Source organism: Drosophila willistoni, unplaced genomic scaffold, assembly GCF_018902025.1.
Source record: "Drosophila willistoni isolate 14030-0811.24 unplaced genomic scaffold, UCI_dwil_1.1 Seg151, whole genome shotgun sequence".
Lineage (NCBI taxonomy): Eukaryota > Metazoa > Arthropoda > Insecta > Diptera > Drosophilidae > Drosophila > Drosophila willistoni.
The window spans coordinates 738,453-753,767 of record NW_025814112.1 but is presented as its reverse complement, the minus strand read 5'-3'; the positions used below and the strand labels follow the sequence as shown (position 1 = coordinate 753,767).

General features: G+C 37.5%; 1 protein-coding gene across 1 annotated transcript in view; it reads left to right on the top strand.

Moving 5' to 3' along the window:
* LOC124460909 overlaps positions 1-12,382 on the top strand; it is a 38,490-nt gene extending 26,108 nt beyond the window's left edge. Inside the window, exons 5-6 of the mRNA XM_047012509.1 lie at positions 5,125-5,259; positions 12,254-12,382. Of these exons, the coding sequence (XP_046868465.1) occupies positions 5,125-5,259; positions 12,254-12,382 (264 nt within the window). The remainder of the gene's footprint in view (positions 1-5,124; positions 5,260-12,253) is intronic.
* Positions 12,383-15,315: the final 2,933 nt, after the last annotated feature.

Below are 15,315 nucleotides of genomic sequence, written 5' to 3'. Positions count from 1 at the left end.
TTTCTTTTATAAGGTGGTTATGGCAGTTTAGATTTTTTACTGCAGAAATCGCTGTTAGGCTGTCGAAGAAAATTACGAATTTCCCTTTATTGTTTAGGGCGAATATACAAGCATTTAGGATAGCTAGGGCCTCGGCGGTGAATATGGTATAGTATTCGGGCAGTAAACCTCCTGAGATTAGGGATTTTTTTTGTCGACTACAAAAGCAGTCCCGGCTACGGATTTGGTGGCATCCGTAAACAACCAGCTCCAGTCGCTTAGTTTCTCGCTTTCTTCCAGGAATAGTTTTCTGTATATAACGCTTTGTGTAATTTCTTTTTTGTGCGTTTGCAGCGGTGGATTAATAGATAATTCTGAAGTAACCATGGCGGAGCAGGGGCTTTTCCGTTTGAGTAAATCGGTAGTTCAATTTTTATTTCTTTTAGTATAATGGCGCACCGACGTATGGTGGATAGGACTTTGTATTTCCTTTTGGCCTTGCTTGCGTTTACCCAATTTTTGTTTAGCAGTACGTTTGATGTTGTGCATAGTTTTGGAATAAGTTTTGCGGTGGTTTCGTACAATCTGTCTTTAATCGATGGAAGTCCTGCCTCCGCTAGGATACATTTGATCGGCGATGTAGGAAATGCATTGATACTTCGTCGGACAGCGCAATGGTAAGGAACTTGAACTTGTCTTAAGTTCGCGTTCGCACTCCATCCATAGATTGGAAGACCGTAATCCAACTTGGAGAGAATTATTGCTCTGGTAATATTAATTAGGACGTTTACGTGTATGTAGGAGAATTTTGAACAAAGAAATATAATTGTGTTTAGTCTAGCTTCTAAATTATTTCTTAAAGCTGTACAGTGTTGCCTAAACTTTAATTTTCTATCAAATATTATTCCAAATATTCTTAATTGTTCTACAGTTTCTATATTTATGTTATTAAACGATAAGTTGTGAGCTGGGCAGTGATGTTTACGACAAATGTGAAGTACTTTGCATTTTTCTATTAACAGCAAGGCATCTGAAGAGTTCCCCCAGTTCTTGATATCTTGTAGGACTTTTAGAAATGTGTTTGTTACAGTGTTTGCGTCTTTTAGTTTCGTGTAGATTATTGCATCGTCAGCATACATAGATATATGTAGATTTTTATGTTGTAGTACAATTGAGTTTAGTTTATCAAATGCTATTATGAACAGAATTACTGAAAGTGGGGAACCTTGTGAGATGCCGTTAAATAGCCGATGTGGTTTTGATAGAGTGTTGTTTACTCGCACTCGGAATGACCGGTGGGCCATAAAGGCCTTTACTACACTAAAGATCCTAGGTCCAACCCTCCAGAGCATTAGTTGGTGTAGAATTGTGTGTACCCCTACGCGATCAAATGCTTTTTCGAAATCAGTCGCTAGAATCGTGACGTGATTACGCGAGGAAAGAGCATCTGACACGAAATGATGTATTTGTAACAAGGCGTCCACGGTCCCGTGTTTCCGCTTAAAAGCCGATTGGTTGTGTGAAATTAGATTGCTACTGGTTATGAACCACATCAGTCGGCGGGCTAAAATTTTTTCGAATAATTTGCTCATACATGGTAGAAGAGATATTGGTCTAAAGCTGTTTATGTCGTGGTTGGGCTTATGTGGTTTGGGGATGGGAACAACCACCGCTCTGGTCCACACATGTGGGTATTTTCCTTGAATTAAAATTTGTTTGTAGAGTCCAACTACCTTATGTTTTGTATCAGTTGTCAGGTTTTTCAGCATAGGGTAGGATATACGATCAAAACCTGGTGTTTTGCCTTTTGTCTGTGTTAGTGCTGCTTCAAATTCGAGAAAGGTTATATCGGCTTCAAGATGTTTTGCTGTTGGTGCAACATTGTCTGGCTGGTAGTTAATGGCAAGAAGTGCGGTTTTATTGGAAATATACTCTGACGAAAAGTTTTGATCTTTTGAGTGAGTAGTAGGACTCATGTTGCGTCTAAATATTATCCATTGGGATTGTTTATTCTCGCGGAGTTGGTTTAGTGTCGTACTCCACCAAGCTACGTTCTTTTTCTGTGGTATTCCTTTGGTTTGTGGTATGGCTATATTTGCTGCTGGGTGAATCGCTTTGGTTAATTTGGAAACACCTTGGTGAATGTTGCAATATCTAAAGTTTTTTATATTAGTTGATAGCTCTTTTTGAAATTTCGTCCAGTTAGCAATGTCTGTTTTATATTTAGGAATATGTGTGACTTTCTCGGTTTTAAATTGTGTAATTATGGTAGTGGTAATCGGGAAATGATCGCTTCCATGTAAATAATTGTCGATTTTCCAGTGGCATCGGTTGACGATTGACGATTAGACTGTTGTAAGATCAACGCAAGTGAAGGAGTTGTGTGTTGAGAAGTGCGTAGCTGAGCCGTCGTTAAGCAGAACAAGATCAGCTCTTTCGATGAGCTTTTCGATTCTTTTTCCTCGGGAGTTGGTTGTTGAGGATCCCCATAGTGTACTACGTGAATTAAAGTCCCCGCATAGCAATATAGGAGTATTAAAATTGGATATTGGGAGAAGTAGGTCATTTACTGTAAAGTCTTGGTTTGGCAGTATGTAGGTGTTAATTATCGTAATTTTTGTGTTTAAATTTAGTTGAAGTGCATCTCCTAAAACGTTAGATGCCAGTGGCATATGTTCATGTGGAATGTGACGTTTGATTAAGAAGCCAACACCTTGTTTGTTTGTTGTTATAGAGTGAAGATTTTTAAAATAGCCATTGTATGTCTTAGGAACTATAACATTACTTTGATTGTGTGGAATGTGAGACTCTTGAATACATATAATATCTGGGTCCGTGTCTTTGATAAGTAAGATGAGTTGTTAATAATTATTTACATATCCATTCATATTCCATTGTAGTATTTTAAGGGTCATTGAAATAGGAAAGGGAAAAGAAGTTATATGTATGCGGAAAGAGAGACAAAAGGGAGAGACTTAACTAAGAGTCAAATCTTCCATAGAGTCGTCTGATTCACTGGTATTTGGATCACTGGAAGTTGTAATTGTTGGAGAAGGCAAGTTAAAAGCCGGAGATGTGATTATTGTATTGTTTTTACTTGTGGTCGGTTGTGTTTCTTTTTTGGTGTATTCGCTTTGGTTTTTGTGAACGTCAGTTCGTTGTTGGAGTGTGGGGGAGGGGGAGTAATACCGTATGACCCAATAGCTGACAGGTTTTGCAGCGCATCGGACTTGGAATATATTCGCGTACTTTTACAGTGTTCCAAGAAATTGCAAGTTTGTTAGGGAGTGTGTACAAGTCGAAGGTTAACAAGACAACACCTGAGGGTTTCGGTGTGCCGTCAGTCATTCGATTGAATTTGTATACTGAGGTTACGTGCTGAGATTTTAATTCTTGTACGATTTCATTTTCTGATACATTGTTGAGGAAGGGTACATAAATGGTACCTTTGATGCTGTTTAGTGATTCGTGCAGTTTACAGGTAATTTTGCATATACCGGGAAGTTCGTTTGCTTTCAAGAACTTTTCGGCCACCTCTTTGTTTTTGACAAGCATGAGAAGGTTTCCGTCGCGTAAGGTAGATATGGAGATAATGTCTTTGCTGATTAGTTGAATTGCTCTATGTACTGCAAAGCAGGAGTATTCTGATATGGGTTTGAGTGCGTCTTTAGCTGCTAAGATGATGTATTTAGGATTTTGTGCTGTGACTTCTGGCAGATCTGGAAACTCGATTGGTGTTTTTTGAAATTGTCTTTTCTTTTTAGTTTTTGGGCTATCACTTAGTAAGGAAAATATGTTTTCCCTACCTATGGGTGGTCCTGGGGCCATGGTTTTGCTGTTTTTTCTTTTATTCGCAAATGAAAAAGATTCAGCTCACTACTTGATGGTCGAATAGAAACAGGACAAAAAAGAAAGTGGGATGTAAACGAGTGATAGTTTGATCGCGACGAGCTTATCACCGATGACGTCTGTTCTCGCGGAGTTCTAGACGATGACTGTGACCAAAATTAATATACCCTTTTTGCAAGGGCATAAAAATTGATCGCTGCTTTGTTTTCTCTATCTTTCTCTTGCATAAGATTATTTGGGAAATCAATCCACCGGTTGATCCACCGGTTGATCCACCGGTTGATCGTTTTGAATAACGATAAAATCCTCAAACAAGTCCTGCACAACGTTTCAGTAGGATGGCCAGAAAAGTTAGAAAGTGGCAACGAAGATTTATTGCCATACTTTAATCGTAAGTTTGCTTTAACAATTAATGATCACTTACTATGTTTACCGTCAGATGCAAATCGGATGGTGATTCCAACCAGTCTGCGTCCAAAAGTCCTTAAACTATTACATGAAGGACATTGGGGCATTGTTCGCGTGAAGCAAATTGCAAGGAAACATGTTTGGTGGTCTGCCATTGATGAAGACATACAAAATCTAGCTCAGTCATGCAACATCTGCAAAAGAAACAATCCAGCGCCATTACGACAATACCAGAGTTGGCCTACAGCAATCACATCGACTTCGCTGGCCCAATATTCGATGCCATGTGGATGATTTGTGTAGACGCATACTCGCAGTTCACGTTTACTGTTCAAATAATATCGGCAACAACCGCGAACACAATCTCAGCTTTGGCTTCAATGTTTGCAATCGAAGGATATCCTAAGACTATGGTCAGCGATAATAGACCGCAGCTTACGTCTGAAGCATTCAAAGAGTTTTGCATACTCCATGGAATCAAGCATATAACAACAGCACCATTTCACCCAGCCTATTTGTACAATCTTTTAAAATTTCTGTCAAGAAAAATATTCAGGAAGGTTTGCTTGTACGAACAGCAGTAACGAAATATCTTGCTTCTTACAGATTCACCCCTTATGCACAGGGTAAATCTCCTGCTGAGTTAATTCACGGTCAAGAGCTGACAAAATACAGCACAAATCAAAAGGTATTTACCCGAAATTTCTCGAGGGGAGAAAAGTGGATTGAAGGCACTATCGATCGACCAATTGGACGAATGCTGTACGTCGTACTTACAGCGCCATTTCAACCAAATCAAACCACGAATGTCATACAACACGTCCCAAGAAAACCCGACAAAGTATTGGTTTGTTCCTAAAATACCACAACCAGCTTCTTGTTCAACAGAATTACAAGAAGACCAGCCAGAAACGCACCACGATCTTCCGAATACCCTTCAGGAGACTGTTCCTGATCCTGGTGAAAATGCAGCAACGTCGAATGAAGCTCCAAATCGAAACCAATCTTCGCGATGACGTTCTGGTATACCGGTGGTATACCGATAGAGTGTTCGCTTGGCGATCGGAATGTCTCTGGTTCGATTCCCATTTCAGAACCGACCAATATGGTTTTTTTTTCTATTTTTTAATAAATAAATAAATAAAAAATAAATAAATAATAAATGAATAAAAAAGAAAAATAAACAAAAAATAAAGAAACAAAAAATCCACAAAAAAAAAACGAAATTATAAAATAGAAAAAAAACCATATTTAAGCCGACGATTTCGACTTGGGAATCGAACCAGAGACATTCCGATCGCCAAGCGAACACTCTATCGGCACAGCCACCGAGATACATATGTAGATGATGCCAATATTTCCTAATATTCTTTCCACAGGGGCATATCCCATTCGCATTGTCGCTGTTTTGACGAAAATTACAAATTTTGGTCGAGCGAGCTATTGAAATGCGATGTTGTACAACTTCACGTCACACACACACTACGAAGCCCGAGCATGTACCGACGAGTGTACACATACATAGAAAGAACGAAATCACAAGCGACATAGGCCTGCCTTCGTCGTTCTGTAGTCTGTGCTAGACTAAATTATTTTCGTAGCTGCTTGGCCCTCTCCCCACTTTACGCTCTCATTGAGAGTACGAGCGTTCGGGTTTTCCCGAAGTTCTCTGGGGTTCCATGACTAGGCTAGCGTTTGCAATCAAAAAATCATGAGTTTGTCCCATCTATGTGTTCTATGGTTAGTGATCTTAGTTTAGATTGGCCATAGTATTAATTTTTAAATGTCACAATTCATGTCAAGGAGACATTAAAAAGCTGAGTCAATATAGTCATTAATAAGCTGCATAAATGCTAGAAAAATCAATTCGAGTTAACAATATTCAAAACCAAATAAATGAATTTAATGACTTTGAAAATCGACTTCTAGTGAATGAGTGTGATGAAGTAAAACTCAGTCGCACAACATTCAAACGAAACAAAACGAATTGAATGAGTTAGAAAGTAAAACAATGAATTGCTATGATTCGAATGCATTTAAATCCCAATTCTGATTATTTGAGTATATTTTTGAACTACATGTGTTTACTATATGACTAAACTGGTGTGGTCGGTGGCTCAGTGGGACCAACTCAGATTGCAATACTGTTGTTATTGGGTTCCAACTAGTCATATGCTTGGTTTCATTCACATAAAACTAAAATGTAGTACACTCGAATAGAATTGAAGTGAGTGAGTGAGAGGCTCATAGTGGGTGAGTGTGTATGACTATTGTATTGTTTCATTACTCATACTAAGCGGATTGAGTGAGAATGAAACGAAATGAGTAATTAGGCAAAAGTGAAAGCATTCGGATAACTCGAGTATCCGCCGTTACATTTTGTGAATTTCTTTTCTTTAAAAAATGGAAGGAGAAAAAAATATCCCAAACGAGAATGTACATATGTATGTAATTCCAAGAGTATTTTGATGTTTTTTTTTCATTTTTTTGGCCAAAAATACATTATATGTACTGTAATTAATAACTCATTTTTTATAGTTAGTTAAGAGTCTCTGTTTTTATGTCCTGTTCATAAATGTTTTTTGTGTGACCTATTCAGCTTTAATATAGTCTAATTAAAATATACCAACAGGTTGTTAAGTGCGCGACACGCTCGAGAGAAAATATTGGACAGGACAAAAGGGAGAAGCTGCAAAATGGAATGTATAGCTTATTAGAAAAGAGGGGTCGAAGCGAAGTGTGACAATTTTTCTCAAAAATAAAAAATGAAATTGGAGAGGAAATAGTTGACCTTGTTCACAGGTTCGCGGGTAGTACGTCAAATTTAACCAAGCATAAATGCTACTTGATTAATTGTTGCGAAACGCAAAAAGCTTCCTCGATTGATGTAAAATCAGAAACTAAGCAGGAGGGCGTTGTTGTTGCTAATGGTTATTCAGAGCTGCCGCCCATTAAAAATTATAGCTGATACCGGTCTCTAGAAATTTGCATAATTTCTAATTAATGTTGGTGCCACTTATGGTTCCAATGTTGACGTAAATAAATTGTTACCATATCCAACTACAATTTCTCAAAATATAGCGACCATCTATAAGTCTCACTTTGGACCAATAAAAGAGGAAATTGTTAAACATAAAGCTTTTGGATATGCCATCACTAGCGACATATGGAGAGATAACTTTTTGAATGCATCCTATTTGTCCTACACTGTGCATTATGTTAAGCAGGGAGTACTCGTTAATCGGCTAATGGCGATGAAGTCATTGAAAGAAATGTGTTGTCGAGTAAATAACTTTGATTCAAAATGAAGTAAGTAAGTCGTCTCGCCGACTTAGGTATACCATACACCAGTAAAGCAAATATTTCAACTTTATTAAACAAATGCATTTTCACATGCTTCTTACAAGCATATCTTAGTATCTCGCTCACTCAATCATACGAGCACCCTAGCGCCCCCACCAGTCAACGGCCAACTCCGGCCTTATGGAAAAACGTTTATATGCATAACTCGACTGTTTTTTGTCCGATTTTGATCAAATTAACAAAAATACGGGAGATAATCAAGTTTTTCAAATTACGGGGGCGGAAAAGGGCGTGGAAAAATTTTTATGCATACAAATTGTGTGCATTTACTAAGCGAATATACATACCAAATATGGTGTCTCTAGCTGGAATAGTTTTTTTTTTTTTTGATCACTCTACATACTACACGAGTCTACATACCAAATTTGGTGGCTCTAGCTCTTACAGTCTCCGAGATCTAGGTGTTCATACGGACAGACGGACGGACGGACGGACAGACGGACATGGCTAGATCGACTCGGTTGTTGATCCTGATCAAGAATATATATACTTTGTGGGGTCGGAGATGCTTCCTTCTGCCTGTTACATACATTTTGGCGACTTTAATATACCATTTCACCCTATGGGTGTATGGTATAAATAGAGGAAATGTTAAAAAGTTTTGAATGCAATCTCATAGTGGACAATCCTATAATCGTCACTGATCGTGGGTCAAATATGATTAAAGCTTTTCTCGATGTGAAAAAAATCCAAGGCGTTAATCATCTCCTAAACAACGCTGTTGAGAAAGGTATTAATGCCGTACCTGAGCTGGTCTATATGGTCAGTAGTTGCGAGAACCTGGTGAAATTCTTGAAAAATCCCGCTAAAATCAGTAATTGAAGTGTCAACAAGCTTAATAAATAAAAACCAGATAAATAGAATTAAAGGTATAGACCTCAACCACTTAGGATCTGTCGTTCGAGTTTTAGAAGTTTTTGAAACTGTTTCAAAAACTGGAGGCAGCCAAGCGTCCAACTATTCATTTAATAATTCCGAATTTGAATACATTTAAAAAACCTGTCTGTCCGATGTCAATAATCTTGAAACTATTCAAGCTCTTAAGTCCGCATTGCATTCCCCAATTTAATCCACAATCAATTTATTGATCAATTTATCGCAAAATAGCCCTATTTTTATTTCCACCCACAAATAAGTTGTTACAATTTTTCCCGTTCGAAAAGGAAACCGTAATAAGTGAATCCAAAAAATATATGGGAGGTTTTGTAAAACATAATGTCTGCAACACTACAGAAATAATAGCAAACGACGAATTTGCAGATTAGAGGTTCAACAAATTGACCAAAATAAAGACCAGGTGGAGCAGGAAATACAAGGATATTCAAACATTAATGAGCCATACAGCACCAATTTTGATGCACTGGCTTGGTGGGACATGCATCAAAATATTTTTCCTTTGTTGCACAAAACAAGTTTTAAAATTTTTTGTATACCGGCAAGTAGCGCGGCTTCCGAAAAAAATTTTCAAACAAAAGAACTTTGATAACCGAAAGAGGCTATTTAATTACTACAAATTCAGAAAATATGAATAACGTAATGTTTTTGCATTCAAACTTAAATTAAATGCATATGCATGTATAGCTAAAAAACAGTAATAGATGAAATAAATATTTTAATGTAATCTACGTAATTGCTTTCTTTTTTGTTTTTTCTGTGCGGGCAATGAAAAAAGAAACAAAAACCACTGTATACAGTGGCGGTAAACAATTTGAGTCATACATTTTTGACTTTAAATTCTGATTTCATGCGATTTTTATTTAATGTTGGTGTGAAGTTTTTTTTGTGTTTATTTATAGCGTTTGTCATGTATTGAGATAATGTTCTGTTAATTTTGTGGGCGTATCTCTAACGGTTTTTTTTTATGAATTCTGATATTTAGTCCCAAAATTTTGACACATTTTCAAAATTTTTAAAACTGATTGTATGCCTTAGGACCTATATATATATATATATATATGTATATACTAGAAAACCCGGCAAACGTTGTTTTGCCATATAAATAATTTTCTACTTATTTCTAGTGTATATAAAAAATAGCTAGGCACAACATTATTTTTAAATTATTATAATTTATCCCTTAAAACAATATCAATCTCTTAATGCTATAGCGTGAACAATATTTTTTGTTAGTCCATCTTTAGCTAACACTGCACATTGGGTAAAATTCCCAAAATTTTGGCATAAATTAAAAAAAATTTTTTTGGAAAATCTGATTTTTTTTATTTGTTTCTAATTAAAAACATTCCAATAAGTGTAAAAATATATTTATAAAATTTTTAGGGAGTGCCCTTAATGTTTTACGCTTATTCAAAGTCAGCTGTTTTAGGGTTGCATTGGTTATCGAAAAAAACGCGGGAAAGCTTCTTTGACTTTCAAAGTAAACAAAACAAAAGTATTTGCATTTGTGAAACAGTTTTATCATGGAAAAAATCCACGAAGGTATGTAAAATGAGATGTTTGTGTAGATTTTGTAGTTTTTGTTATTTATTGTCCAATTGTCCAATGTGTTGCTTTGTGTATTTGTAGATCAAAACTAAAACTTGTTTGTGTGTTTCGTCAGGCCTAACTTTTGAAGCAAGAAAAGGTTGGAAAATGTATAAATAACAGGTTGTACACTAATCTTCGACTAATCCAATACTGAAAAGACAATACTGCTCATATTTGCCCCTTTTCGAAATAATCGACATGTTGCAGTTACACACGAGTTCTGCCATTCCATTTTGTTGGAAGTGTGGAACAGCAACAGTCGCGAAGAAAACGCTGTTCAAAACTATATTGTGCAGCAAATAGGTCAGGAAAATCTATCGGTGGATCAACAAAATGTAATTAAGCTTAAAGTGAAACAATTCGTCAAATTCATCAAATTTAATTTGCCAAAATGCAATCGGATGGTGGAACGCTTTAAAACAAAGCACACACGTTGGCTGGAGTCAAGTATCAAAGTTACTTCGAGTGATAGAACACTTGAAAGAGCAGGTCAAAAGCATTTAAACTATAACGATGCAGGTCCTCGTTTAAAACGGAAATTAGCATCTGAACTTGCTTCACAGAACGACAAATCGACTCCTCTTTTAATACATGCCGCATTGCTTTCGTCAAAAAAATTAAAAGAGACAGATACATCCTTTGTTCTGAAAAAAGCCATAAGCAACGAGAATTTAAGTGAGATTAAAAAAAAACTGGAGAAACGTGACCCATTGCCACTAAGTGTTGATGAAGCATTAGCTTTTCTGATTGAAAACGGATTGACTAAACAGCAATACCTGAGCATCAAGGCCCTTAACAAACAGCAAGGATGTGACATTTATCCACCTTACGCAAAAGTGAGAGAAAGTAAGCTGAAATGTAAACCTGAAGAAATCATGTACTCCGAAACTAAAGTGGAAGTCCCGTTTCAAAATTTATTAAACCACACAGTGGATCGTATTCTAGAGATGCAGCAAGACGTTCTTGAAATATCCAATTCTTCACGTTGTACATTGATGTTAAGCTACGGCTTCGATGGTTCTACTGGACAAGGCATTTACAAACAGAAATTTCAGGAAAATGACCTTATCGGATTAGACCATTCACTATTTGTTACAACGATGATCCCATTACAATTGGTTGATGAGTTCAATCAAGTCATTTGGCGTAATTCTACTCCACAATCTGTAAGATTGTTGCCATTAAAACTTCAGTTTATTAAGGAAACAACCGAACTCATACTACAAGAAAAATCTAATTTGGATGAACAGATAAAAAATCTTCAAAGTCATTTGTATATTTTCAAAGAAAAAAGAATCCTCGTTGATTATAAACCCCACATGCCGTTAATTGACGGAAAAGTTTTAAACGTGTTAACTGGTACGAATTCATGCCAAGTATGCCCATTATGTGGAGCAAAGCCAAGTCAAGTGCTAAAGACCTTTGACTTCAAATCAGGAATATTTGCTGTTAATTCCAAAAGTCTGCAATATGGAATTAGCCCTCTACATGCATGGATTAGATTTCTGGAGTTGGTATTGAAAATATCATACAGACTAGAAATAAAAAAATGGCGTGTTAAGGGATCTGAAAAGGAACAAATAAGTCAACGAAAACAGTACATCCAAAAAAGGCTTTGGAATGAAATGGGTCTTAGAATGGAAGTGGGAATACAAATGATGGCAATACAGCACGAAGAGCTTTTGAAAATGTTAATACTTTCTCAAGCATTTTAAGTTTTGATAAGGCAATTCTTAAAAACTTTTATACAATATTAATTGCTATCTCTTGCGAGTATAAAGTGAACTCCAGAAAGTTTAAGGATCTATGTGAGAAGACATTTAACATGTATTTAGGCAAATATTTTTGGTATCCAATGCCTCCAACTATACACAAAATTTTGGTGCATGGTCATCAAATAATGGACACCTGTATACTTCCGGTTGGAGTTTTCGGAGAAAACGCTTCTGAAGCTCGAAATAAAATTTATAAAAACGATCGAAAATCACATGCTAGAAAGTGCAGCCGGTTGGAAAATATAAGTAATGTATTCAACAGAGTACTTGACTCATCTGACCCACTTATTTCAAGCCTTAATTTAAAAGCACGAGCTAAAGCAAATAGGAAGAAGAAAATACCCGCAGAAGTTCTTGAACTTTTAGAGGAACATTCTTACGAATCTTTTAAGACACTTGGAAAGAATGCTGTTTCAACAGAAAGCCAAGAAGAGGAATATGATTCTCAGGATGATGAAGACACTGAAGTCAATTGTATTGAGTTGGAAGAAGAAGAATCAGAAGAAGAAGATGATGAATAAGTTGAAGCATTTGCCCAGGTAAGAAAAGCAAATTGAAAAAATATTTGATTGACCTATGCTAATCTATTTTGTTTTTTCTAGCAATCTAAATGAATCAAAACTAGCCTTAATGTAGACATCTAAGTACATAAATATATTTAATGTTTAATAAAATATATATAATATATATATATAGGTTATAATATAATTAACATAGCATATACACAACGAATATGTAAGCAACAATATTAATTTTAATATTAAAATATTAAAAATATTAAATATTAAGATTGACCTCGAGCCGGCTAAGTTCGATTTATATATAATATATAAGTTATGAGTTTCCATTTCCCTTATAGGGGAATTCTTACCATTTCCTTCCTTAGATACAAGGATTGGACTTGGGAAACTCGGGATTCTTACAGTGAGACAAAACACAACACTTGATTTAAAACGTTATAAGATTTTATTTAGTTGTAATTGACATGAGTAGTTCTACGTCTAAACTAAGACTGCTGGCTCTGTCGAGCATGGTCCTTTAAATATACCCCGAGATGCCCAAAGGGCGCTGGCTGCGGCGTCGTGCCGCTGGCAGCGGCGTTGGGATCGAGTCAGAAGTGGGTCGCCGCTTCCGGTGAATTCTGCTTACCGGTAATATTCAAAGAATGGCTAAAAAGTGCTTATGCTAGAAAAGGGAAGTGAAGTACCTAGTGTGACCAACGGGGGTCGTCTTGGGTCACATATTTTGCTAGGGTCGCATAAACACTAGGAAACATAAGTTGCTTACTTGGCTAAGTGTGTTTACAGGAAATAAAAGACGTAGGTAGCTTAGTTGACTAAAAGATATGGGCCGCGATGCACGCGTGCTGTGGGTGGTCTGTTTGTGTTCCTAACATGTGTGAAAGGTGTGTGTATAGTGTTGGTGTTCCTAACGTGTGTGGAAGGTGTGTGTATGGTCAAGGGATGGTGTCACTTAGAGGGTATTTTGCCCGATGCTCGTTCAGGCGCTTCTGGTAAAATGTGTTGATCGAGTCCCGCTGTGATGGGAGAAGCCGGGGTGCGGGGCATGGTCTGATAATTGAAGGACAAGGTGTCCCAGGGGTGCTGGTTGTATGAGAGGAGGTCTCGTGTGAGGATGAGTGTGCTAACTCCTCCCCCCTCAAAAATTGACGTCCCGGAGATCCATTGTATCTGTGGCCGGTGACTCTGGGGGAGGGTGGTGTTTCTGGTTTTTGGAGTGTCTTCTTCAGAATCCAACCTATGAAGATAGCGAGAAATATGAAGATGGCGCAGCCGGCCGTGATGGTGGTCCCCTTCGTTAGAGTGTTGAGGCGTCGTAAATTGTTTATGTGCAAGTTGTGAATGTATTCCACATTAAGTCGATGTCCTTCGTTTACGACTTCAGACAAAGTGGAGGGTATTGCCACCATCCTTGTAACCGTCTGGCTTCTGAAGGTTTTGTTGCCGATTGTTACTGACTCATTCGAGAATTGAATGACAAAGGTCCCGTTTAGGTTTGATTCTACAACGCCGTTTGTCATCTTTCCTCTAAAGTTGGTCGTAAATATGGTGCCATCTTCCAGTAACTCAATGGGGCTTGCCGTGTTGGTTATTGAATGGCATTTTGCGGTTCCTCCCTTTATTAGCCTTGGCAGGCAAGATTCTTCATCTAGGTGAGTGAGATCCGATTCCTTACAAATGGTGATATTTCCCATGGTCTGGCAGCTCCTGGATATAATGTACGTGTCTCGTGGTCCTACCAGGATTTTTCCCGAGGGAATGTCAAGTTGCTGATTATTTGTTATGGTTGGCCTGATGATCTGCACCGAGTACTCCTGTTGTAGTACCCGTGGCATCGCTATGTTGTAAAGGAGTAGGCCTCTATGATGTTGTTGTAAGGCAGGCTTGGTGTGGTGTTGATGATGTCCTGCAGCTCGTCTATGTCCAATAAGTTCGAGTTATCACGCCCACTTTAGCGAGTTGGCATGCTCGCACAATTTCGTCCAGCTTCCGTTCAAGTAACAAGATTTTGTTCAGTAGGATGGATAGCTCGGAGTCTTTATCCTTGCTTATTGTGTTCAGTGCTCCTGCAAGTTCGTTTATTTTGTTGAATGCCTCTTGGATGCCGGATAGGAATTGGTTATTTATGGTGAATTGTTGGTTATTCTCTCTAATCAGAGAGTCCTGGGATTGTAGAATCTGGTCCCAGTCAGCTGCATCCGGTGATCCCGCTACCCATTTCCAAGCTGAGCCTAACCATTTGATTGAACGTCTAGTCCTCTTGTTGGAGACCGTGAGCTCCTCGATTTTTGTTTTTAGATCTTTGATTTTGAGAGTGGCCAACGTCTTCAGGTCACAAGAAGGGTACCGGTCAAGGGCTAATGACAAGTTCTCAGCAAGGCCCGCGAATGAATCGAGAGGGATTACATGTACCAGATTTGAGTGTCCTTCAATCCTCCATCCCTTTCCTTGTTGCAGCGTCACAATTGGGGACTCATATTTAAAAACCTTGTAGCTCTCCACCGATGAGAGACACAAAATGAGGGGGCTTGTATTGTATTGTATCGGAAGTAGAAGGGTGTTTTTAGTGTGATATTAATTTTAACTTAGCTTCTTGTTGCTTAAGTGCTATGTGTATAAGTGTGTTTTTACTTAATGTGTGACTTGTGTAGCTTTTTCCGTGTTATAATATTACTCGGAACATAATTATTCTTATTCTTTTCCTTTTTGCTTGCTTTTGTGATTTTTGTTACTTAATGACTGCATTTTCCCTTATTTCTGTTAAGTTTCGATTTTCTCAAACTTGATTCACTTCTATTACATTTTCCTTTAAGCTGTCTATCATGCTACCTCTTGCTTTAAACCAAATAGCATTATACTTGGATATTCATTGGTGCATCTGTTTCTTGTGTTATTCATTGTAAACTGTATGCCATTGCTTACATTGGGTCCTA